Source organism: Poecilia reticulata, chromosome 4, assembly GCF_904066995.2.
Source record: "Poecilia reticulata chromosome 4, P_reticulata-male-v2, whole genome shotgun sequence".
In the NCBI taxonomy this organism is placed as follows: Eukaryota; Metazoa; Chordata; class Actinopteri; order Cyprinodontiformes; family Poeciliidae; genus Poecilia; species Poecilia reticulata.
The window spans coordinates 5,948,674-5,974,526 of NC_088833.1; the positions used below are offsets into that span (position 1 = coordinate 5,948,674).

At 38.0% G+C, this 25,853-nt stretch overlaps 2 protein-coding genes and 1 non-coding gene across 3 annotated transcripts; 2 read left to right on the plus strand and 1 right to left on the minus strand.

Annotated features, from left to right (window-relative positions):
- Positions 1-1,438: 1,438 nt before the first annotated feature.
- Positions 1,439-18,292, plus strand: efcab7 (EF-hand calcium binding domain 7). The gene is made up of 14 exons (XM_008406161.3): positions 1,439-1,998; positions 2,880-3,091; positions 3,834-3,920; positions 4,138-4,327; positions 5,599-5,720; positions 9,015-9,156; positions 9,727-9,836; positions 9,999-10,162; positions 10,291-10,424; positions 10,502-10,650; positions 10,759-10,968; positions 11,880-11,987; positions 12,403-12,571; positions 18,179-18,292. The coding sequence occupies exons 1-13, from the start codon at positions 1,869-1,871 to the stop codon at positions 12,481-12,483; spliced, it is 1,839 nt and encodes a 612-aa protein (XP_008404383.1). The 5' UTR covers positions 1,439-1,868; the 3' UTR covers positions 12,484-12,571; positions 18,179-18,292.
- trnai-aau (transfer RNA isoleucine (anticodon AAU)) lies at positions 8,046-8,119 on the minus strand. Its single transcript has one exon. It is a non-coding gene; the product is annotated as a tRNA-Ile (tRNA).
- pgm1 (phosphoglucomutase 1) lies at positions 15,383-25,093 on the plus strand. Its single transcript, XM_008406162.2, has 11 exons — positions 15,383-15,746; positions 18,179-18,341; positions 18,459-18,602; positions 19,225-19,350; positions 19,446-19,636; positions 20,420-20,574; positions 20,665-20,780; positions 20,866-21,001; positions 21,545-21,728; positions 22,402-22,536; positions 24,421-25,093. Exons 1-11 carry the CDS (start codon positions 15,501-15,503, stop codon positions 24,508-24,510), a joined length of 1,686 nt encoding a protein of 561 aa, XP_008404384.2. The 5' UTR covers positions 15,383-15,500; the 3' UTR covers positions 24,511-25,093.
- Positions 25,094-25,853: the final 760 nt, after the last annotated feature.

A 25,853-nucleotide genomic window follows, 5' to 3' on the forward strand; every position in this document is an offset into this window, starting at 1 on the left:
CTGGTTCTATAAATCAATAATTTTTTCAGCTTCTAAATTATTTCCCAGTCTAGCCATTTAACATGTGTGTTAATATGTCTATTTTTAAGTGTTGTCCTATCTTGTTGATCTGTCTCTGTTTATGCATTGACATTTAAGGTGTTCAGTTTTAGAGAAATGTCCTTGGATTGATGCTGCCCTCAGAGTCACCTTAAGATGACAAAATCAACCGTGTGTTATGACTTCTCTGTAGATTGATTTTGTGTAACTATAAAATTCTAAACTAATCCTTGTTTTGATAGATAGTCCAGACTCAAATTGTCTGCCTCAGCTAAGGAAATGGTTCTTGTCTTAAGTGACTCTTACACAACTATTTTTAGTGCTATGTAAATCACTGATAATTTGGCGAGTGACGGATCGCTGTCATTCCATGTCTCCTGTCATTAAACTCTGATTTGTCATTTTGACCATCAGAAGAGAGTGACAGTTGAAATATAGACAGTCATAAAACACAGCTTTCTGTAACTCAGTACTTATTACAGACTTTGGCACATAATATGTTGGCATTTTAGAAAAACCTTCAACTTCTTTGAAATTATAATACTCCATTCATTTTGGAGCACCATTTTTGTGTAAAAGTTGGAATGGATAAAAGACAGAACTGTAGCTGAACTTGAGCTCTCTTAGACCACACAGAGAGTTTGACTATACATTTGAAGGAAAAGGATATATGTTTTTGAACAAATAAAACCTTTTTTTTTATTACAAAAAAATGTTCAAATGTGGTTTGCATTGGCATTCTGCCCCTTGGCTTCAAGTCTCCTGAATAAAACTCAGAGCAATTTTTAACCTTCAAAAGTCTTAATAGCTTAATTAAAATTTAGACTTGGCATTGTGGCAGCCATTCACCTTCATGGAAAAAGACAAGCCTTAACATACTGCAAGATCTGCACTGGAATTCTTTAGGTGAAAGAATAATTTATGTATTATTCCTGCATAGTCAAAGTCCAGACTTAAATTAAATTGAGAATTTAAGGCAATACCTAAAATTGTTGAACACGTCTCTCCAACCTGTCTCTAAGCTTCAATTTATTTATTTTTAGAAAAATAGAGAAAATTTCCATATCTAGATGTTCAGAATTATTAGACACATACTGTAAGATACTAAAAAAATCACATCAACATGCATAATTACTTACTGTTTTTTTTTTTTATATAATGTACTTGTTAAAATGAAACTCATTTAATTTGAGGCTGTAATATGAGGAAAGTGAAAATCTTTCACTTTTCTCATATAACGCTCTTTTTTAACCGGCCATTAATTCATATTTCAAACATTATAGGTTTGTAGCAGTGCGACAGGCTGGAGACCTGTCCAGGGTGACCCCGCCTCTCGCCCGATCCGTTCACTGGAGATGGACACCAGCACCCCTCCCGACCCCACCGGGTACAAGCGGGGACAAGGGTGTACAGAAAATGGATGGATGGGTTTGTAACACAAAAAGTTCCAGAAATAATCAGCTATTATGATTGCATTATACGACATTTTATGCTTTTATTAATCTATTTTTCCAAACTGAGAACATTTGTGGATAATTTTACCACAGCGGAATGTAATTTTGGTTTATTTTGTGAAAGACGCCGCATTGCGTTAGGTTTAGCAACGTAAGAGGAACGTTTTCTTTTTTCTTGTTTCCACCGGGTCCTGTTTGATGCGCACTGTCGAGATTTTGTTTCCTTAGCAACAATCCCCGCGATAGCAACAATGTATCACACCTACCAACGAAAGAGACAACGCAACAATTCAACATTTTAGTTGGCGGTCTGCTCTCTTTCCCCCATAGACAGATATAGCGAATCGTTGCCATATTGTTTTTCCCCCCTACAAAATGTCTTTTCAGGAATCAACTCGTCCCTCCGATGATGATGAGGTTTTCTACATGCAGTGTCGAGCTGCTTATCTTGCTGTGTTCCGATCAAGTTTGTCTAATATATCTTCAAAACAGCAGTTGTGTCGGGGTAAGAACCGCTTTTCAACCACTTGCTAATTTGCTGCACAACGCTGTGTGATTTTAACTCTTATGAAAATCTATCACTTTGCCTTGATTCACGTGAACGCACAGTTTTACGCTGTAGTCAGCATAAATGCGTCTTTGGTAGAATAGGACAAAATGTAAAATGTCACTGAACATTGCAGATCGCTGGTTTAGGTCTCAGTCAACCATCTTGATTTTCCATAATGTAGCCCACATAAGTCTCCAAGTTTATAAGAATACCTCGATTTGTAACCAGGAAAACTACAAAAATGTCGAAAAGGCAGGAAAAAAATTAATCGATTAATTGCAGATAGTTATTAGTGAAAATTAATAGCATACAGTTGTGAATCAACTAGCTCCCAGTCAGACACTAGAGTAATATTACTCAAAGTAGCTTTTGAAGACAAACTGGTATCAAAATATATAAGAATTTAAAAACTGTATTAAACTTTCTGTTATATACCGTCCTTTTATAATTCCATGCCTGGAGGTGCTCAAATGCAATTGGCTGACATACTGGGAAGTACTGTACCTAATGACAACACAAAACTGTAGCCCCAGTCTGACTACAGAAATATCGATTCGCTACATTTAATTAACGAGTTAACTTTTTTCTTTCTTTTAATCACATCAGCTTTAGATTTGTTTGTCTGGTGTAGTTACAAGAAGCATTGGTGGTTCTCAGTCTTCATTGAATGTTCTTCAGAGTAAATTAATTTGGTTTTACCTATTTAATAATTAAATGCCAAACTATCGTAAATGAATTTTTGATGGAGGCATGTTTCCACTCTCTTTGTTCCATCCTTGCTTTCTATTTTTAGTGACTATCATGTGAATATCATGTTTCATATTTATCTTGTTTAGTTCTCCAGCAGGCTGGTAGGAATCCGTCCCACGCCACTCTCAATAAATACTGGACTTCTAGAACATCTAAGCTAAACTTTGATGACTTCTGCGAGATTCTGAAATGCGAAAGGAAAACCGAGGAGGCTGAGCTAATGAGAGCTTTCAGAAAACTAGATGTAAACTCTGACGGCTACATCACACACAGCGTACTGGAGAAGGCTCTAACATCTGTAAGTAAAATGTCTTTTTTTAGGATCTTATGAAATATATTTTCCACAAAGGGCAGAATATTCTCTTAACATTAGCTTCTTATTTGGTGGTTTAATTTGTGATGGTTACCGTCGCTTAGGATAGGGTTCTTCAACCTGTAACTTGGTTTTGCAAAACGATCCAGTTTTATTGAACGCACCAATTTGAAAGAGTAATTTTAGCTGTTCTTCCATCTCTTTCCATTCAGTAACTACTCATAATATACAAGAGAATGACACTAATTTTGAATTGAATAATTTTAATTAGGATTGTTGTCATTAGGCTGCTAACTATTCACTTTATTTCTTATTTCTTACTCATTTTTATTTAAAACAAATGTGTGCATACCACTCAAGAAAGTGGATTCAGTTTTTTGTTAATGACTTTATTCTTGGAACATCAAAGCTAAACTTTGATCACTAGTCAGCATCTAAGTATTTGGAAAATAAACTTTTTTTTATTTTTTATTCTCCACCAATTGTCAAAAAATGTAATCCATTCATCCATTTTGTCTGGATTAAAAACAACAGAGAACTCTGGGAAATTAAGAGTTTAAAACTATGGAATTTTGCTATAAGAAATGTTTAGTAGTAGCAAAGGTCAACTGGGAGCCCTAGTCTTGGACAGCAGAGAGCATGAAACTCTTTTGAATTCATTGAACTGAAGATGTATCTGCGTCATGATCGGTCAGGTTGTTATTTGAAATTGTCTTTGTTGTTGCAGAGCGGCGAGAAGATGACAGCGGAGGAGGTGAATGCTGTTTGTTCATTGGCAGACATAAACAAGGATGGAAAACTGGACTATGCTGAGGTATGCTCACGCAAGCTAACTAAATATTTCCATCCAAAAGATGTTCTTTTGAACTGTTTCAATTTCTGTGCTGATTTTTTTATTGTTTGTTGCAAATCTGTCTGGATTTGTTGTTCATTCAAAAACAAAAAATTGAAGTCATTTATGCTCCTCTTTGTTGGCTCCAAACGTTGCTCGTGTATCATTCTCTTATTACTTTTTCCCCTGCTGCTGTCAGTTCTGCAGGCGGCTTGTGTCTACAGCGGAGCAGTGTCAAACGGCTGCTCTGGACAAGCTAGAAGCTGACGCTAAGCTAAAGAGGCAGAACTTTGGCAGCCAGTTGTACAGCCCTCCTAAAAGCTCAGTGGCATCAGCATCATCTGTATCACCAGCTCAACATGCGGAATCAGACTCCACTGTCAAAAAAGGTATTAAACTGATGCTTTAGAGCAGGTTTACCCCAAACCTCTGCAGTGCACCCGCATGGTCCGTTTTGATTAATGAGTAATAGCCGTTTTATTGATCAATTTTTCATCACCAATGTGACAAATCACCCCATTAAGGCAGTCCATGTTTCATAATCGCCAAACAATTAGGGCTGCTTGTTTAGAGGGAGGAGACGTCAAAGTGTTTTGATTCTGGTAGTCATTACTGCCATTAGAAGATTGACAAAAAAAATAACTACTTTGGTTTGAAACCACTTTTATTCAGTCAAAGGCATTTGTTCAGTAAGGAATCTGTAGATTCTCTGTCACTTCTCCTTTGTAAGTTTGCTCTTTAAAATTTAGAACCCAACTGTTGAAGAAAGGATTGGAAGGGCGGGGCTCTGGGATGATAAGGCGAGTGAGGGGCCAACATTGGGAAGATGGATGGGGTTGATTTAAGTGGTCAGTCCATGTTCTTGTTATTGATTCGGGGAGGATTCCACCACTTCTCACTGGGGAGGTGATGAGGGATTAGAGAGGAGGAGCAGTCAACCACCACTGCAAAAACAAATGAGCTCCCACGCAGTAGTCTGGATTATCACGTTATTGTGCCTCTCCCATGTATTGATTTCTACCTGTTGCGTTTTAACAAGCCTTTGACCTGAGTTGCTTTGCGATCACACACGTCAAATGGGTTATTTTTGTAGCCTCGATAATGTTTTGATGATTTGCTTTCATTCAAGCAGTAATTTTACTGATTTGTTTGAAAAAAAAAAAAAACTTTAAGAGCTTTATTTTAAAAACATAAATCTAAAGGAGGATTACAGTGGGTTCATTTATTTCTGTATCTAACTGATTACTCACATTTCTAATCGTCCTGATTTTCTGAGATTGGTAACAAGCCGCCCTTTCATAAAATATAGGGAAAAAAGTCTGCCCTCAGTTTATCTTCAAGGAATAATGTTATGCAAGAAAATGAATTTGAAGGGGTGCCTTTAGTGATTTCATGTGGCAACGTAATTACAGAGAGCTAGATCTCGAGATTACATTTTCTCAGAACAAAAAGCAAAGTCTGTAATGTCACTTGAACTGTGCAAAGAGACTTCCAAGAAGGCAGACCATTGAGCGAATTTCATCACGTACCTAATTTTGCTTTAGGAAAACTGTGCACTCTTTGCATAGAGTACTGAACTGCCTGTAATTTGCCAAAGTCTTGAATGAGTCTTTTTTTTTAACTGTTGAGTATTTTGCTAACTGCTGTGTGTGTTTCTCAGACAGCCAGTCCTCCTCTCGTCCTCCTTCCGCTCGCAGCAGACGGTCGTCCCTGTCAAACTCAGTCACAGTGGCATCCAGCAGCAGTAAGGCAGGCAAAGTTCAGGAACCGTCAGGTTTACAGGTAACGGAACTTGGTGCACTTGTTTTAAATGTTTGGAAATGTCCTGAAATGACATCTAGTCCTGCTTTCTATATGAAGCAACATTTATGATAACCCCTTCGTGTTTCTATGTCCATACTAATGAGCACTGGTAGTTCTTTAACACATGTTTTCCTTCCACCAAACTTATCATCGATATGCTTGGATAGAGCACTATGAAAACAGCCACGTTCTTTAGCAATAATATTTTGTGTCAATATAACATGTAACACAATAACATAATATCTCTGTAATGAAACCCATTTTTACTCGTTTATGTAATGATCAAATTTTCCTGGATGCCATATTTGTGGCAGTTCATCAGCTGTACAACATAATCATGAAAATGAATGTTTAACATAAATCGCATGGTTCTAAATACTCATGATAAGCCCTCGTTGTTTCTTTGTCCATACCTAATGATCAGCGTACGCTCTTGGTCTCTTGGATCTTTGGTGCATTTTTTCCTTACTTGAAACTTTTTATTGATATGCTTGGATAGAGCACTTCTATCCACCTTCTTTAGCAATAATATTTTGTGACAAATAACATAATATTTCTGCAACGAAACCCAGTTTAATAAGTTTATGTAATGGTACAATTTTCTGAGAAACCATTCATGGGACATTTTATGAAAATAAATTCTTAAGATACAACACAGGGCACTAAATACTATGAATCACCCATTTGTTTAGCTAAATTATTGAAATAATTGAGTATTTCAATTGCATTCCTATTTCTTAAGCTCCACCTATACATACAGTACTATTAACTATATGGTTTATTGTAAATGCCAGATCTGTACGTTTGGTAAATAACTGGATATCTTTTTGTGTTTGTATGGAGTACGGCGTAATAAGGAGGACCCAGCATGCCGTGCAGCCGCTCGGATGGCTGAACGTAGCCTGGGGTGGATAGATATACACTGTATTGATCTGGCGCTCTTTGTTTTCACTCTTTTTGGCTTAACCCTGGCTGGTTTGCTTTACAGCAAAACGAAAAAAAAAAAAAAAAAGGTAAATAAATAAATAAACAGAACAGGTCTAAGCACTGTGTTGAGATTGGAAACGGCCAGACATCATTAAGGGTAACAGAATGTGTGTCCAGAGAGCACCTCGAAGGGGAACTTCTGCTCCCTGGATTGGCTCCCTATATAGCCACAGGCTAAAAACTATGGCTGATGGAGGATGGATGTGTAGCTGCATCAGTATGCAGATATTGTTGCATCTTCTGAGACACAAATATCTCCTTGTACACAGAAATCTACATGGCAATCACTGGTTTTATATTTTCTTATAGCTTTTTATGTGTAGATAAGAGCAGAAAGAGATTAAAGGAGGTTTAATAGACTGTGTATATGAGTGCGTGCGTGTGTGTGTGTGCGTGTGTGTGTGTGTGTGTGTGTGTGTGTGTGTGTGTGTGTGTGTGTGTGTGTGTGTGTGTGTGTGTGTGTGTGTGGGGGTGTGTGTGTGTGTGTGTGTGTGTGTGTGTGTGTGGCCGGATTGGTGTCCTGCGACCCTGTGAGACAGTAAATCAGACCTGTGGCTGGAGCAGGTGACAGAGCCTGTATTAGTCTGCAGGCTGACCCTCTCTCTATGGAGGCATTAATTCTGATGTCCTTAACCAGTGGATGGGTGCCCATGGCATTTTCCCTCATTTAATATTGTCTGGACAAACCACCGAAGTGTTATGGTTTGATCTTTTATGCCTCTCACAGCCCAAGATAAATACTCCGAGAAAATGGCTTTTCTCTAAAGGAGTGGCATGCTCCGTCTTTATGGCACTTTTCTTTGTTTAACTTGGTGATTTATTTGTCAACTAAAAGGATATATGGCCTATTCTGGCCTTGCTTGGCCCTCAATGTGCTTTTTACTGTGTGTCCACGTCAACTGTGTTTTCATTTAATGTGTCTCCAATGAGGGGAATGAAAACTTCCCTGTGTTGATGTTCCTGTTCAATTTCAAATTATTACCTAATTTCGGTTGTGTAGCCAGACAAAGCAACAGCGGGATTGCAAAATGGAAGAAATATTAGAATTCATAAATATCGCCAAAGTAGCCCCTGGACGCTTTTGAATGACCGCTCGCTCAAGATTGAAGAGGCCATATTTATCAAGGTTAAATGGACTCCAATTTGCCCCAATCAGGTCCAGCAGGGAGACTTTCCCCAGCCCTCTGCAGACACACGGTGTGACGCTCCTGCCCTCTTCTGGCCAGCCCTAGAATAGCATCTATTTCATGTGAATGAGTTGATGCAAAAAAAATTTGCTGCAATGAATTTTTCCGAGTGTTGATTTTATGTTTCAGTTGGCCAGTATGGGGATTGAACCCATGGCCTTGGCATTATTAGCAACACACTCTGACCAGCTGAGCTAACCAGCTTACATATTGTTGAGTTTTCATGAATTTAAGAAAATCTTAGATGATTGTGACAAAAGTGTTCATATTCTAATTTTTTTCAACCTGCCTAAAGGTATATTTTCCAGCCTTCTTTTACTTTGAAAGTGTTGATTTTATTTTCCAGCCATTTTTCTTTTATTTTTTAATGTTTATTTTATTTTCCAGCCTTTTTTTTATTTTCAAGGCAGTGGTGATTTTGAAGTTGGGCAGTTTAACAGCTTTTATTCTGTTTAACACCTGAGAATAATTTGAGCTTTTTTTGTACTGCATGTGGGATGTTTTTTGTAGACACCGTGCTAAACAAATATTGATATCTCAGGAACCATATGAATTTCATTCACCCACCATTTTCATCAGAAGGAATAGGGGAGTGTTTCTGTCCTTTTCAAATTTTAGTTGTTTTTTTTACATTTCATGGACTATATTACTATAACCTAGCATGCTACTGGTAGACTATTTTAGCTAGTTTTAGCTTTTTAGCTAATTTTGGCTTTTACGTGGGTTTTTCACACTGCATGGACTATTTCTTACCTTTCTGCAAGTCTTCAGCAGTTGGCTTCAAATGCCTTTGCCATTTACACCAAAAGCATTGAGCATCCAGCATTCACACTTGCATTTTCATAGTAAATGCTCACTTTCTAGTTAGTTTTGGTTTCTGTTGACTGAATAAATGAATTTTGTTGTGTAGTAGTGTCAGGATCTGAGCTGAAACCACACACACATAAACATGTCTAGATGCATAAAGCAGAATTGAATCCTTGATAAGTGTTATAAAGGCCTTCAAGCAGAGATAAGTATATTTTTGTGATTGTTCTCCTGGTTTGCCATCCAGACAACCATTACAAACGTAAAGCAGGAGTGTTTTCTGTCTTTGCAGGATTGGCATCACTGCTTTATGAAAGGCTGCTTCTTTGTGGATGATAACGGCAGCATTAGCTCTCTGCAGTACCACCTTCATCTTCCTCAGAAAACCAGCATCTACCTAACCATCCAGCCGCTGAGCCTCAGCCACAGACCTGGTGAGTGTCAACATTTTCATGAAATAAAAATATGTAAAACTGTAGCGTGCACACAGCTAAATGTTGTAGCTTGGGGAAACCCTTTGCAATTTTTTTTACAATTGGCAAAATATTGAAGTTGCCTACAAAATGCCTTTTACATAAATTCTACAAGTACTTCACACTTTGCTTTAAGAAGCAAGGTTTTATCTGACATTTTTAAATTAGACTACAATTGTGACTAAGGATTTGTTTGGGTTAGAAGCAATTTTTAGGGCATCTAAAATTCCAGCATAAAATAGATTCATTACCTTTTATGGGCCTATTTTTCATACTTTAGCTCATTAAAGTTAATTCAATATGAAGGATCTGCCTGAGTGCTGCATGGTGGTGCAGTTGGTAGCTCTGCTGCCTTGCAGCATAAATCCATGGTTTGAATTAAGTTTCCTGTAGGTCCTCACTCTACAATTTTATTTGTCATCATTTTCTTAATTCATAGAAAATACATAATGCATATTACTGACTTTAAAAATAATTTGTGATTTAGAAAAAAAAAAACCCCAACAACTTTTTCCGTTTTCATCTTTTCAGGTAAGCCTCCTGCATGGATGAATGTGGACACGGCTGTTTTTGTCATGACAGCAGGTGAAACCAAAGAGGACTCGGCTTTAGTGTGTTTCACCGAATCAAAAGACAAAGAAGTATGTTTAATGTAAAGAGGCCCTTTCATTACCAGATTCATTCGTGTTCTAAATCTATCATACATAGAATCAGATAAAAACATCAGTGTTCCTACATGCTGATGTAATTCCTGTATGCTTTCGCTTGTGAGATTATTTGTTGATATTTTTTTGTTCTTGTAGAAGTATGTTTGGAAAGGAGAACTAAACGCTGGGACTTACCGCCTGCTTCCCTTCACCAGTGGCTGCAGGTTAAAGAAACAAGACAAAACTAACTTTTCGGATAAATCTGTCAAACTTGTCTACAAGACCGACACGGGAGAAATGGACCTCACCAGCGAGCTGAGGTAAACCTCTGATGTTGGCATCTGTTGCTGCAACAGAGTTTGAATGTAAAATGCTCTTATGGATGTGTGTTTTATAAAGGAAAAGAAGATGTGGGTCATTTATCGGAAATACTTTGTTTTTACCACAGGGAGGTGCTGTCTGAAATCTTTGAGATGATTGACCTGGATGGGAATGGTTTGCTGAGCCTGGATGAGTACAACCTGTTTGAGCTGAGGACCAGTGGGGAGAAGTGTGACCAGGATGCCTGGGCCGTGTGCAAAGGTAGTCACTAATCAAAGCAATTTAACGTGAAGAGGGCGCCCAGGTTTTTATTGTTCTTTTTGGTTTTGTGGGGCCAGAAAACTTTGATATGAGGAAAAACCAGCTGACCCGGCAGGGTTTTATGGAGCTGAACCTCATGGAGGCCACAGAGAAAGATGGAGACCCCGCAGACCTATGGGTGACCCTGGAATCTATGGGTTACAATCATATGCTGGAGTTAGTAGAGGTAGGTGAGCACATATGATTAACTAATTCATAGACGTTCACTCATTTGGTTTTGTGGTGCAGGATGAATGTCAGCGAGTTAAACAAACCTTTCCTCCCGCTCTGGAAGGCATGTCCATTCCAAATAGATGTGCACTGTGAAGGCACTCAGCCATCCATGCAGCCACTTTGCTTGGACTCAGGCACCAAGCTTTTGAACCAAGCCCTCCAGAAGTCCATCACCTCCAGGTTTGGGGCCAAAGCACTTCGAGGGCATGACAACGTCTTCATCTACACCTACAGAGGAGACCACCGGATTTCCTCCCTCATAGTCAACAAGGTGGACCAAAAGCTTGTTTACTCTTATCTAGCTGTGAGGGCAACAATAAAGCTTTCAAACACTCATTAGAGGCATGAATTTTAGATTATCTGGGGCTTTTAATGGTTCATTTGAATCGTTCATCCTGTTTTTGCTTGTTTTTTTGATTTTAAGCTTGCAGACATGCATACAGCCCAGCAATATTTGTTGGAATGTTTTTTTTGCAAGTTGCAGACAAATCACACAGTTTTTGTCAACATCAACAAGGTGGCAGACAAATCACACAGTTTTTGTCAACATCAACAAGGTGCTGGCATGATTCTCACTGAGTAAACACACAGCGAGAATCAAAATAGAGATGATAGAGCTAATCTAAAAAAATGTTTACTGTCAGAGAGTAAACTAGGGAGTCACTCAGTTGGAACATCCATTTGTGTCCAGTTTCCAAGCTTTCACCCTCAGATGGAAGAACATTCATTTTGAAAAGTCTGAGCTGTTTTGTCCACAATAAGAAGAATTTTGAAAAACTAACTTGAGGCTTTTAACGTCAGAACATTGTAGCAGCTGTCAAACATGTCAGTGGTAGCATCAGTACGAGTGGCAAAGTGGATGGGTTGAGAGGAATATGAGCTACATTTCCCAGGACCTTAGCCAACACAATCAGTAGTCCTTATTCAATTCAGGGTAATTGACATGCAGGTGGGGTGTCCATTCTCTTGGCAACAAAAGCTACACTGAAAGAATGGCTGAAGGGCTCAGAAAACAACCAAGGACAGGAAGTTGTTTAGATTCTTACCATGACTTCATGGTATGCAAAGATGAATTTGTGTAAACCTTTATATTCTTTTAATCCTATTTTCCTGTTTAAACTACGTTCTGTGTTTTCATAGATTTGAACTGGAGAAAGTTAAGCTCTGCTTTCTGTTCTGCAGGCCAATCAGAAGGTGACGGTTCATGTAAACAACGAGCAGAGCAGGAACTGCTGCAGCAGCAGAGGGATGGCTATGTTTGCTATTGAAGTTCCAGCCAGGACCAAAATGGTAAAAAAATAAATAATAAAAAATCACTGTTTTACTGGTAAAGCTGGTGTTCTCTCCAACATTGTGTGTCTGTTGTTATGAACGTTTTGTGTTAGCAGTATGACAGATGCAAGCTTGAGTATTTTTCAGGATATTCACACTGTAGAAATATCTGTCATAGATTCATTTGGAACTTTTGTATTTTTAAAATGGGCTAAAGGAGATTGAGAATTCAGGAAATTTAAATTGGGGAAAAGTAAGGAATTTTAGGTGTGAAAATGTGTGTGAACCCCTGACTATACCCACAGAAAACAGAGAGAGAAAAAAAAGAAAACTAGCTCTGGTGTTATGACAGCTTAATGTTGTACCACAACTCACTGAATGATTATATTTAATCCTAGATTCTAATACAAACATGTATTTCTTTTGCCTGCAGGTGTGCCAACACGTACTACCCATTAATGAAAAGCAGGAATGGGTCTATAACTGCGTGGAGACCAGTTTACCCAGCACATGAAGCTGAAACTGCTGAACATATTGCAATCATCAGAAGGTTATACTACAGAAAGACTCTCTGAAGTCTGTGCTGGAAGGTTCTACTTCTGGTAATCTATTTCAGTTCTAAAGATTGTTGTATTTCATTTGAAATTTAGCAAAGTTAAATGATATATTTTCTCATGTCAGCTTTTATCAACTTGTTATGCATTGTTTGAGAAAACTGAGAACGTCTTCCTCACTGGTCGCATTCATTAGCTCCATCAGTAAGAATCATGCAACCTATTACAACCACAAGGTAATAGTTAATAAAGTTAATAAAGGACAGTTTTCCTTTTGTTTATTAAATTAGTGCAGGCTACTCCATGTTGGTTGAGTTTTTTTTTTAATTGAATCCTGATTTTGACATTGATGTTACAGACCATTCTATAAACTGTATATCAAATTACCGTATTGAGATGAGAATGAAAGAGGGCCCAACATTGGTGCTGACATATATTTAACTGACAGCCGATGCCTCTCATTCAACACTTGGCCTGTAAATTGACAATTTTTAATTTTTTACAGTGAAATGTGCTCGAAACTGTCTGTAATTTTCCTGGTGTGGGCGTGTCAGGATGTGTCGTTTGCAGTGAAATGCATTCCTCTGAAGTGCACTCAGATCTAAACTTTACTTGGCCTCGACCTTTCCAGTGCGATCATGACCTCCTATTTTTGTCTCTTGGGCCATTATCTGCCCTTTGACTTTCACTGCTGAAACAGTAGAGCCAGCTGACTTAAATGTCACATGGCATATGACATGTATTTAATAACCTGAGCCTGTCTGCTCCTCTTTTCCCAACACCCTGTGCACTGCACTGCAGTTTCAGTTGTTTAACCACAGTAATTGTCTCTCAGTAAAGCAGCCTGTGGCATTTCAGAGCAAAACATTCAAAAATCAAACAGCTGTAAAGACAAAAAACATGATCGTCCACCAGGGCAAGGAAAGGATAAATCAGAGAAGCAGCCATTCATTTTCTTACTTACATTATATCATAATACTGTGTGTGGCAGGAAATTATCAATGTACGTCACTCCGAAAATAACATTCCCACTGAAATCAAATCGTATTCATGTCATAGAGTGGCCTAGTCAAAGTCCAGACCTAAATATAATTAAGAATCTATAACAAAACTTCAAAATCTTCAAGAATTTCAGCTATTTTACAAAGAAAATGAGGAAATTTGTCAATTTGTTGCGAGGCTGGTTAAAACCAAAAGACTTTCAGAAAAAAAATGATTTTACAAAGTATTGGCTCAGTTGTGCTGGATAAAAGTGCATGGACACTTTCACACATTTTTATTTGTAAAGAAAAAATGGAAAAAAGAAAACCTTTTTCCTTCAATTCATAAAAATGCACTACGTTGTGCAAATCTATCCTATAAAATCCCAATAAAATCCACTAAAGCTTGCGGTAACAAAATATGTGGAAAAAGTAGTTTAAGGTTTATGAATACCAAAGTGCAAACCACTTTCATTCTAAAGTTTTAAAGAGAAAAAAGGGGTTCTGTTGACCAAACACTGTGATGCAACAGGCAAACTGTTGAACTATTTCCCAACAATTTTGTTTCATAATTCACACTTTAAAATTGACACTTTAAAACTGAAACGAACCAACAGTGTATATGGACAAGTTTATTAACGGTTTATGTTTAAAAACCAATTGTTTTTGCACATTTAAACAACATTTTTTAACTTTCTGTTTCTATATTTCCATTTATATGCTTTGAGGGTCACTGGCCTCCCAGAGTACATTACTGGACACCAGGGGGACAAAGGTCACAGATGTAGGTGGTGTTCAATCTAAATTTGTTAAATCACTTTATTTCACATATTTCTCAACTAACAGTGTTAAGCAGTAGGTGAATCTATTAATGAATACATAGACAAATAATACAGTAAAAGTTATTACTTATTTAAATTCTGTTTTCTACCAAGTTTTGTTTTAAAATACTAAGTATTCAATTTAATTAAATTATATTTTATTTAGCTGGAGCACCAATTCACAGCAGATGTACTCTCAAGTCACTTTCCAAGTCAAAACAGGTCCAAATCATATAAATCCAGACAATTCCAAAATAAAGCAGTGATGGTTCAAAAGGTGGGAACATTTAGTAATTTTATATCTTGAAAGGTGACATATAAATAAAATTGTACTTACTTATTTACTTACTTTGTCAATTCATGACTTTGTCCTGAAAGGAGACACAGCTAAACACAGAATCGCTGAACCAGGAGTACTTTCAATGGGAAAGAACAGGTACACTGCAAAAACACTAAATCTTACCAAGTATTTTTTCTCGTTTAGTGCAAATATAATACACTTGAAATTGACATAATTTATTTACAAGTAATTTTTCAGCAATTTATAGGAGCTTATTTTAAGCAAATAATTCTTATTGATAAAAGGTACTAGGTCCACTGGCAGATTTGTTTTCACTCACAACATCAGAAAATACTAAAATATTTACTTATTTCAAAAATATTTGCACAAAAAAGTAGACCAAAAGTACTTTGGAAGATGTGTTTTTGCAGTGTAAAAAACCACATAGCTACTGGAGTGCATTGCTGTTTCAACAGCATTGTTGAAGAAATGCCACAATCATTGGACCAGGGGTACTTTCAATAGAAAGAAAACAAGGAGACAGAACAGGAAAGTCTCATTATGACTGTATTATGCAGAACATCAAATTTACATTTGTTTTACTACTAAATTGATGGTAGTAACAAAAAAAAAAAGAAAAGTATCTTATGTTGCATTTGACTTTCATTTAACACGTGTTTTAAATAAATGTTACTTTAACCAATGAAAATGTTGAAGAGTTATCTCGCTGCTAGGTGTGAGGAAATCCTCCTCGTTCCCCTCTTGCCCTTTACACAGACAGGGCGGGTTTGTGTGTGAAGGGGGGGGCGGGGTAGCTGCGTACGTGTAGCCGCTTTGCTCCTGCAGTCGCTCGGACCACTCTGCGGATCCCACGGGCTGCTCTCTGGGTGTCCAAAATGGCGAAAATAACGACCGTTAAGACCAAACCCTACACGGACCAGAAGCCCGGGACGAGCGGGCTGAGGAAACGGGTGACGGTGTTCCAGCAGAACCAGCACTATGCGGAAAACTTCATCCAGAGCATTATCTCCGTCATCGACCCAGCCGAGCGACAGACGGCCACTCTGGTGGTGGGAGGAGATGGGAGGTTTTTCATGAAGGACGCGATTCAGCTCATCGTTCAGATTGCAGCAGCCAACGGGGTCAGTTGGAGAAAATAAATGATGAAAACTGCTGCTGGTTTCCCTGTGTGGTGAGCTAATGTAGCACTGCGGCTAGCAAGTATAAATTTAGCTAACTGTCAAGGTTGTTGGCTATTTAATTGTTACACTCCATTGTATTTTCAGTAGATATGACACTACGTTACTTCATTTTGATTAATTGTTATGCTTATTGTATTTTGTGTTGAAATATAGCTAATATTACCCTAATAAGCGTTTTGCAAGAGCAAAAAGTATGCTTCAGCTCAGTTAATGACAGAACTTGAAGCTAAGCTGATAATACATGATGCAACTGGTGCTATAAAGCTGTCGATTGTCCCCAAAGGTTGCAAAATAACTACAAGCCATTGCAAGCTCTCTCCATTCGCTTGGTTGGAGCAACAACAGCATTCCTGCCTTCACTTGTCAGTCTCTAATTATTACACGAATTTCAGTTTTGTCTGCGTCTATGGAAAACTAGCTGACCGTTTCAGAGCCCTTCATAGTGAACTACTCTTGTATGCCCTCCAAACCCTCTGTGTACTTTACCAACCACCTACATGACAGCAGAGGTCCTTCAGAAGAGGTGCAGAAGGGAACTTTATGGCAAGCACTTGTAAGATATAATCAAACATCAATCCGTTTTTATTATTTTTTTACTTCGAAGTCAAAATTAATTTTTACTTCGAAGATAGAGATATGAAACAAGCTAAATATAATTATCACAATTTGCAAACTTAAGAAAAACTATCATGATGTTGACATGAATTTGATCCTTCTCCTCCCCTCCCCTCCCCTTGGCAGTAGTTGCATTTAGTTGTCAATGTTCCATTTACTATAAAGCAAAGTGTGTGTATTTGTGCCTGAAAACAGACTATTTACAATAAGTGACAATAAATTTGTGCAAACAGAGATGTGCAAATACCAACAAAAATGTTATTTTAAATATAGATATCATCAGATCTCATTGGATGTGAAGTAGAGTACGAGTCACCAATCCACCATAGGCTGACTGAAGTCATAAAATGACATCAAACAGCATTTATTACACTGAGAGATACAACTTGCCATTAAAAGTCCAATAAATCAGTGTAGATTGTGACAATAATGTCTCTATATATTTGCTTTTATCTGATTTAAGATTGGACATTGATTGAGCTGCACCTTTAAGATGTTCCATCATTTTACACCACAAATTCTTTGGGACATCCAAATACCCTGAATATGTAGATTTATTGTTTCCCTTAAACATTCCTTTCCCACTCTATCATAGAAAACTGCTCCCCTTTCAATAGCAATACAGTGGAACTAGAGCTACACAGTAAGCCAATTTGCAGTCCATATATATATAATGTATGACATTATATTTCAAGTGTTTTAAAACTTCTTGAATTTGCCCCAATTTCAGATGTTCAGCATGAAACTTCCTTGTTGAAACCATTTTTTTTTGCATTATAATATTCAAAACAATATCCCAATGCGATTTTTTTTTCTTTTGAAAGGCACATGATTCAGACGTCCACAGTACTAATTTCAATTGGGCGGAATTTAAAAATTTTAAGTCTGGCTTACTATTAAATAGTAAAATAGCTTGCCATATAAACCATTACCTTTGACATTTGCGCACTAACACTGCAGCATTTTGCGGCTTTAAGGGTTGAAACGTTTTAACTGACTTTCTACCGAGTTCTCTCTTGCGTAGTTTTAAAAAAGATATGCAAAGCAATTGGAAAAAGAAGTAAAGATATGTTCCCGTGTTGCTTCACAGAGTAGGCAGAGGGATACTTCCGCGGGTGGGGGGCGTGACATGCGTGTAGCCAGTCACGTTGCTCTGCATAGGCCTGCAGCCTTGGAAGCAGCTGCGTCCTAAGCTGCAAATGTGCATCACTGTTTGTGGTTTAAATTCGGACTTTAAGGCATTTAATCACCAGTCTTGTGTTGCAGAGCGGACAGTTTCAGTGGAAAGCATAAAACTACCACTCAAGGCTCACAGTGTTGGTTACAGTCTCCAGAATAGGTGACCTTATCTTTGCCTGATAGCAAAGCGATATGTGCAAAATCCGCCGGTATTTATGTCATATTTGGCATTTTTAGCAATTTGTGGTTGATGTTAGGAAATTACTTGTTGGGTAATGGTGATGTGGACTAAGCAGCAGAGAAAGGTTCAGATGTTTACACAAAACATAACCAAGGCATCAGCATGATCACAGGTTACTGAAAGTAGAATAGGTTGTGCTGTTTGTGATGATTACTAAACTGAACATGACCTAATGAATGTTCAAAATTACTTCAAAACAGGACATTAATAATATGCTAAAAATGACTGTAGTTTGCAGCAACATGTATTTACATGTACCTTCCATTGTATTTACTCAGTGCTTGGATCTGAGAATTTATCCAGGCGGGTTAATCTGTGAATGTGCATTGTTTTGCAGATTAATCACCTTGTAATTGGTCAGAATGGCATAATGTCCACCCCAGCAGTCTCCTGTGTGATCCGCAAGATAAAGGCCGTGGGCGGCATCATCCTCACAGCCAGCCACAACCCAGGAGGCCCCAGTGGGGACTTTGGCATCAAGTACAACATTTCCAGTGGAGGTGAACAGAGATCAAAAACAATCACTGTGGAGAAGTGGTTATATTATTCTGCAATTTATGCATAATTAACCCATTATTTCTGTAAATGATGGTTTTCTTCAAACTGTTTTTCTCCAGGACCTGCTCCCGAAGGCATCACAAATCAAATCTTTGAGATCAGCAAAGGCCTTCAGGAGTATCAGATCTGCCCTGAACTGAAAGTGGATCTGGCTACAATTGGGAAGCAGACCTTTGAAGTAGACACTTTTAAACCCTTTATAGGTAAACTCTATCTTTAATTTGTAATTAGTGGCAAGAAATTTTCATAAAATTCACATTTGCCTCATCAAATCTTTATTTCTAGCGCAGCATTTAGACCAGGGGAGACCCTGGTTCATTTAGACAATTTTTACTCTCAGGCTAACCAAATAAAACTTTAGAGCCACAAATTTCCCACAACTCTGAAAAAATACACTATCACTTTAGATAAGTTTAGATAAGTATCCACTATAAAAACTTTTCTGTCATTTTTAGAGAACCACAATTTTATTTCTGTTTTTAGGTTTTCAAATAAAAATAAGCACAAAATTTAGCAAAATGATGATGGATTTTTTTTTTCTGTGGGATGGAAAATGATGTAAAAAAAACACCTGGAGTTCACCCTAATCACTCGAAAAAACAGATAAAAAGCATATTACTTTTTGATTACTTTCTTTGTGGACATTCAATGTATATATAGAAGGAATAAACGGAAAAACTTAAATATGCTGCAGGGTCGCATGTTTCTCAACTCTGCTTTAGACGTTTGATTCAATATTTATTTAATTTGAAATGTATTGACTCAAGCTGCTAATGTCCACATCTTCAAAATTTCTGGTCTAAAATGCTCATATTTTGTCCTTAGTGGAGATTGTTGACTCCGTTGAAGCCTACGCTGAGATGTTAAGGGGCATCTTTGACTTTGCTGCACTGAAGGATCTTCTTTCTGGCTCTAACCACATTAACGTGAGACTGGATGCGATGCACGGAGGTATGAAGGCGCCATGAAACTCGTATAAGGGTGTTACACAGTTAAACCTTGCATGAACAGATTACCTGTTATTTCTTGATGTTTTCTCCCCCTAGTGGTGGGTCCTTATATTAAGAAGATCGTCTGTGAAGAGCTGGGTTCTCCCGCCAACTCTGCGGTCAACTGCGTCCCCCAGGAGGACTTTGGTGGTCATCACCCTGACCCCAACTTGACCTACGCCGCTGACCTGGTCAACACCATGAAAAGTGGAGAGTATGATTTTGGAGCCGCCTTTGATGGAGATGGTGTAAGTTGCCACATGTTTTTGGGGGAATTACTTTTACAGCTTTAAATCTAGCAGAGTGTTTGGGTGTTGCGTTATTAGTTGATGATGTCAATGCCAGTAAAATAACTTTTATTAAACACTGTTTTTATTGGGTTATAGGGTTTTTTTTGTCTTTTGTAGACTGGATTGATTTATCCAAATCATTGCTTCCATATTGTTTTCATCTCAGCCTTTATTCTTGACACTTATCTCATGTTTTATTAAATAAATAGAATTCAGTACTACATTTTATGACAATGAAAAGTATAAAGATGCAGCATATTTACTATGTTCATCATTAGATTTCTTATGAGATTTCAATTCAGTTTAAAAATATGTATATTCAAACAATTCCTTACATTTTTTTAAAAACTATTGATACCTGTATTTGATATTTATATTTCTAGTTTTAGATTTCCTTCATGTTTAAATTAATTTTACAGATAGAACTGAAAAATTATCAAATTGAAAGAAAAGGGAAGACTCGTCAATAAAATAATGTCTTGACAGAGTTATATGACGTATATTTTAATAAAGTTCAATCATGTTCAAGATTGTTCCAAACACTGATAAGCTGGATTTTATGAAGTAATGTTTTGAGTTTGGTTTTAATAGTTTTATTGAAGGGAAAAGAGTAATAAAATGGAGGAGAAGGCAGCAGCCATCCGTCTAAATAATGCCACACTGACCAGAAGAGAACCAGCTGACATCCCAGTGAGTTTTAAACGATGAACATTCACTCCTGATCTCTGGATCCCTGTTCAGGATCGAAACATGGTGCTGGGCAAACATGGCTTTTTTGTGAACCCTTCCGATTCCGTGGCTCTGATTGGTGCCAACATCACCTGCATCCCGTACTTCAAAAAGACCGGCGTCAAAGGCCTGGCCCGCAGCATGCCCACCAGTGGTGCTTTGGACAAGTAAAAGACAAGCGCATTCTATAAGTGTTAATCTTAATTTAATGTCATAGATCCATTATGGGGTTTATTATATGCCCCTATTTGTTCCAGTGTGGCCAAAGCTCTGAAGATGCAGCTGTATGAGACTCCGACGGGCTGGAAGTTCTTTGGGAACTTGATGGATGCTGGTAAACTCTCACTGTGTGGAGAGGAGAGCTTTGGCACTGGTGAGAGAAAGTCTGCCTCTCTTAGGAGAAAACACCTTTACCCATTTTCACACTCATCCACATCCTCTGTGTTTTACCCTCACAGGGTCGGATCATATCCGTGAGAAGGACGGCCTATGGGCCGTGCTAGCATGGTTGTCCATCTTGGCCAGCAGGAAGCAGAGTGTGGAAGAGATCATGAAGGATCACTGGCAAAAGTTTGGCAGGAACTTTTTCACAAGGTCAGACATCTTACAAGCTTCAATTCTTTCTTTCTTAGCAAGTCATTAAGGAAAGTTAGTTTTCTAGTTTGTTTTGTAGCACCATGTGGTGGAAGAAGAGGGAACTGCAGCACACAGAACATTAAATTCTCTTCTTGGCATTTTTTTTTTTTTTTTCATTTTGTTTCCCCCCTTTGTAGATATATGCAGGATTCATACAGGTGATTGAAATCCTTGAAAACGAGGTGTTTTCAAGGTTTGGAAAGTGCTTGATTTCTATATAAAGTTCGAAAAAGTGCTTGATACTCAAACTGCACAGTTTGGTAAAAAAAAAAAAAAAAAGGGCAATCTAACGTTTGATTTAAAACCTACATTTGAAAAACATTATTTACAGTTGAAGCCAGATATTTACACACATCTTACACTATAGGGAAAGTGTACAAACCCTTCATGTGAAAACTTTCTATTCCCGTCTCTTTCACTTATTGGAAAAGTATCATAACACATTAGCAACCATATTCCGCCTTTATTCCACTATTTTTGTATCATATTCGTTTCATCCAGGTACGACTACGAGGAGGTCGACTCAGATGCCGCAAACAAGATGATGAAGGATCTGGAGACACAGATGTCCGACCCGTCGTTTGTTGGGAAGCAGTTCTCATCGGGCGACAAGACGTACGAGGTGGCCGTTGCTGACAACTTTGCGTACACCGACCCTGTGGATGGAAGCGTGTCCAAAAACCAGGTAGAAATCCTGTGGAGCTGGATGTTCTCCTCATTTTCCTGCTGTCATTACAGGGCCTATTCAAAGTATTGACACCCCTCCAGAACCTTCCTTATGTTGCCATGTTAAAACCACAAATGACTTTATACTTTATTAGAAATTTGCATCTGTTTTTTAATTTTTTTAAGCGCATGGTTTTCAAATGAAGTGTGATGGTAATTTGTAGTTAATCCTGCTTATTTTGTTTACAGCCTTCCGATGGCATAATGCTGCCAAGACCATGTTTTGCTGCTTATAATGTATGTTGTGTTTTCAGGGTGACTGCAGCATTTTCTTGCTGACCAAAAAGTTTTATGTTGGTCTCATCAGACCAGAGCATAAATGTTTTTTTTTTTTGGGGGGGGTCACAAATGTCAATAAAACACATTAAAGGTTATAAGGCACCATGATGAAATGTGGAAAAGGTTCTCCTACCTGTGTCTCTGAGGTCATTTAACATTTTATACTGAACCTATATTTTTTGATATGACTTCTATTCAGAAATTGGCTTGACGCTGGATTAAGTCATCGGTTCAGTTTTGTAATCCCACCGTGCGTGTCCTGATTTCCACACCTGGACATGGTTTTCGTTCAGCATCTATTTTCTCTCATCAGTTTTGGCCCGCCTCTCGTTACCTCTCCTTTGCTCCCTCAGGGCCTCCGGATCATCTTCGCCGACGGTTCCAGGATCATTTTCCGTCTCAGCGGCACAGGCAGCGCGGGAGCAACCGTCCGGCTCTACATAGACAGCTACGAGAACGACGGCCAGAAAATCCTCCAGGATCCACAGGTCAGGACGTCCAGCAGTGATCTCAGCCGATAAGAAAATTAGAGGGAAAAGACGTATTCATTTCTTTGTCACAGCACCCTCCACCCAGATTCCAGCAGGAGTGCCAGAACTGGACTCCTCTGTGGTTTCTGCCAGCTCTCAGTGGGTGGAGGTCTTCAAAAAAAACAAGCATGAGACATTTTATTCAACATGAGAGCTGATGATGATGATGACGGAGATGTTTGGCAAAGTTTCGAGTTCTGACAGCATATCAGGGCATGTAGGAAGAGAGAGAAACACGGCGCACAGGGAAAAAACATAGAGAGCACATGTTCCAGCTGACACTTTATAAAGTGGTTCTGACTGGTGTGGACAGGGAGGTGATGCAGTACAAGAAGGAGAGAACGTGGAAAACAGTTCTTTCCTCGGTTCCCCGTTTTTCCTTTGAGCTTATGGAGCGTGGATAAAGCGTTAAGCAGAAACACGCCGCTGCAGATTCTTAACTTGACAGGAAAATATCCCCGGAGGAATGATTCAGTTGGCTGATCTTGGCAAAATGTGATTTGCAGACCCAAAAGGAAAAAAGGAGAAAGCAGATTGTAAAAAAAAAAAAAAAAGAAAATCTAAATTCAGGATTTCATTTTCCCCACTGAGTAATCAAATATTACTTCCCAACTAAATATGGCCGTTTATCTTTTTGGGCTAATTCTTACTGGCAGTTTAAGGTCGATAAATGCAGTTCTTCAACTTTTCAAATTAAAATGTTAATTTTATTTTGAAATATATTCAATGATATACGAATGAGGTAGATTTTTACAGGGTTCATGTGGAGTCTTTAAGTTTTCTGGAAAATTCCATTGATGCATTTTCCAGATCTGGAAAAGTATTGGAAAATATTTGTATTTCCAGACTTTAGTTTTTGTTCAGTTATCTAAAAGTTGGGTTTATTTGTCTATTTATCCAACCACTCATTTATCCGTCTGTCAATGTATCCATTTTTCCCTCAGATCATCTATCATTCACCCATTCATTTGTTCAGTTATCTGTTCATTGGTCTATTTATCAGTTTTTCCACTCATTCATCTGTCAATTTATCCATTTTTACATTTCAAAGAACAGGATAAAATTAAGTTAAGTGCTGTTTTCCAACTTTTCCTTCACATTTTACACAATGAAAAAGAATTTATTCTTCCACCAGATGAAGAGTAAATGAACACATTGTTGTGGATATGTTCATGTGTTAGTTTTTCTTTGTTTATGATGTCTGATATATTGTGTTTTTATGGAAAGCATCAGACGGATTATGTAAACAGAAACTCCGTTTTTATGGACGATAAAGTCTTTATCTTATCTTGATCCTTGTTATAACTTGGCACACAGTCATGTTTTTGCTCCAAGCATCAGAAATGGAAAACAGAAAAAAGAAAAAAACAGTTTGCATCACAGAAAAATAGATAAAAATATTTATTTCAAAAGTGAAGGAAACTGATGAAGGAAAATTTATGCGAGGCAAAGTGAAGTTTGTTGGTCAAAACGTAAATGTAGCGTATCGTTTGGATGTCTGTTATTCTGTGTGGTGGTTGTACATTAACTTACTTTAAAGTATTAGTTAAAATAGAGAAAATGTCAGTACTTTTACAGTAACACTGCCTTTAGAAAGAGTCATCCCAGTCTGCAGCTGTAACACCTGTAAGACTATGAAATCACCACTAGATGTCACTATAGCCTACACACCATAAAAGGTAGTAAAATCTCAGTAAGCAATGGTGGGATTGTTTTGGTCTTTATATTTAGTATAACATGGCTTGGTCTCTCCTCTACCAGTCACCAAGACATTTTCTTCTGGTTGCTAAACTGAACAGGAAGTCTGTTCCACTTACTTCCTTTTGCTGTGTCCGTGTCCAGGTGATGCTGGCCCCTCTGGTGGACATCGCCCTGAAGGTCTCCCAGCTCCATGAACGGACCGGACGCTCCGGCCCCACTGTGATCACATGATTCAGCAACACAATACCTCCACCCCCTTTTGTGGGGGTAAGCTGCCCCTGAATGCTGTCACAGCCTCCTAAAGCTAGAGATAGATTCAAATAAAGGGAAACGCAGGATGAAAAGGAGAAAATACTTTGACTTATTCACTGCCTTCTTTTTGTATTAAGCCTCAGTGATGCACCAAGCTATCTAGGTCTAACTGGGACAGTTAACTGTCCTAACACATTTCAGTCATCTGCCTGACCTAAGCGCACTGTTAGCATATGTTTTCACTTGTGATTACATAAAAAAAAACAAATGCACTGGAGCTCGCCTCGTTTCCTCTCTGGAAACGTGTTTAGTCCAGGAAATGTTTTTGTTCGACTCTGATGCACAGAAAAATCATGTAAAGCAGATCCTGCTAAACTGAGCATAAATCAGCTTTTCTGGGCAGCCTTACCCCTTGTGTGGTCACTTCCCCCTGTGATGCTGTTGGGTCTTCCTTTTTCTGTGTTTGTCCAAGCTACCAACATCGCCTTTAAACCTGAGCCACAGCTGAAGTATCAACAATTAACAAACCGGTCATGAATAAAAAGAGCCTTGTGGGAAAGAACAGTGGTCAGATTTATTTTTAGTGTTTTCAGGGTGACCATTCTTTTGAGTTTACTGTTACATCTTAGTAAATGAGAATATAATTTAAAAAAAATAATCTAATGTAGAATAAAAAAAATTTAATTGATGATTCGATCTTAATTATTTGTAACAAAATATAGACCAATAAAGCTTGTCAATAAAGTGTAGTAGAAAAAAATGTTTCTACCATGCTCTTCCTTCCACTTAACTTTCCGTTAACATGTTTGCATATAGCACTCTGTGAACAGCCAGCTGTTTTATGGCCTACTCTTTATGGAGGGTGTCATTTACTACTAAGCAAAAGTCTGCTTATAATGTAAGTATGTAATTTCTTTATTAAAATGTATATTTTTTATTGGTTTTATGCAATTCAGAGAATTATGAATTATGGTTTTTCATGAGCTGTAAGCCTTACTTGTAAAAATATACAGGAGCTAGACATAGATCCTAGTGTAAATAATATACAAAATGAGTGAAACTCTCTAAACTGAGGTAGTGAAATTAACCTTTCAGTGATTTTCTAATTTCTTAAGATGCCCTGAAATATTTGGTCTGCTATACATTTGCATGTCAACTTTCCTTTGAGAAATAATTTCCTGAACAAACCAGGATTAAAACCCTGAACGTTCACAAGAGAAGTTGTGTTTAATGCTGATAAGGAGTTTTTCTTCAGTGAGTTGAAAAATTACTGCAGATAAATGTAGACATCCTGTTGGACGAGGAGCGAGCCAAGTGCTTCA

What these genes read in the sequence shown, in the direction of transcription:
- efcab7 (XM_008406161.3), top strand. Translation starts at nt 1,869, where the DNA reads ATGTCTTTTCAGGAATCAACTCGTCCCTCCGATGATGATGAGGTTTTC. An exon ending in AGGAACCGTCAGGTTTACAG is followed by an intron (nt 5,721 to 9,014) that starts GTAACGGAACTT and finishes CTGTCTTTGCAG; the next exon opens with GATTGGCATCACTGCTTTAT. An exon ending in TGCCTGGGCCGTGTGCAAAG is followed by an intron (nt 10,425 to 10,501) that starts GTAGTCACTAAT and finishes TTGTGGGGCCAG; the next exon opens with AAAACTTTGATATGAGGAAA.
- pgm1 (XM_008406162.2), top strand. Translation starts at nt 15,501, where the DNA reads ATGGCGAAAATAACGACCGTTAAGACCAAACCCTACACGGACCAGAAG. An exon ending in CCGCCTTTGATGGAGATGGT is followed by an intron (nt 19,637 to 20,419) that starts GTAAGTTGCCAC and finishes ATCCCTGTTCAG; the next exon opens with GATCGAAACATGGTGCTGGG. An exon ending in GGCAGGAACTTTTTCACAAG is followed by an intron (nt 21,002 to 21,544) that starts GTCAGACATCTT and finishes CGTTTCATCCAG; the next exon opens with GTACGACTACGAGGAGGTCG.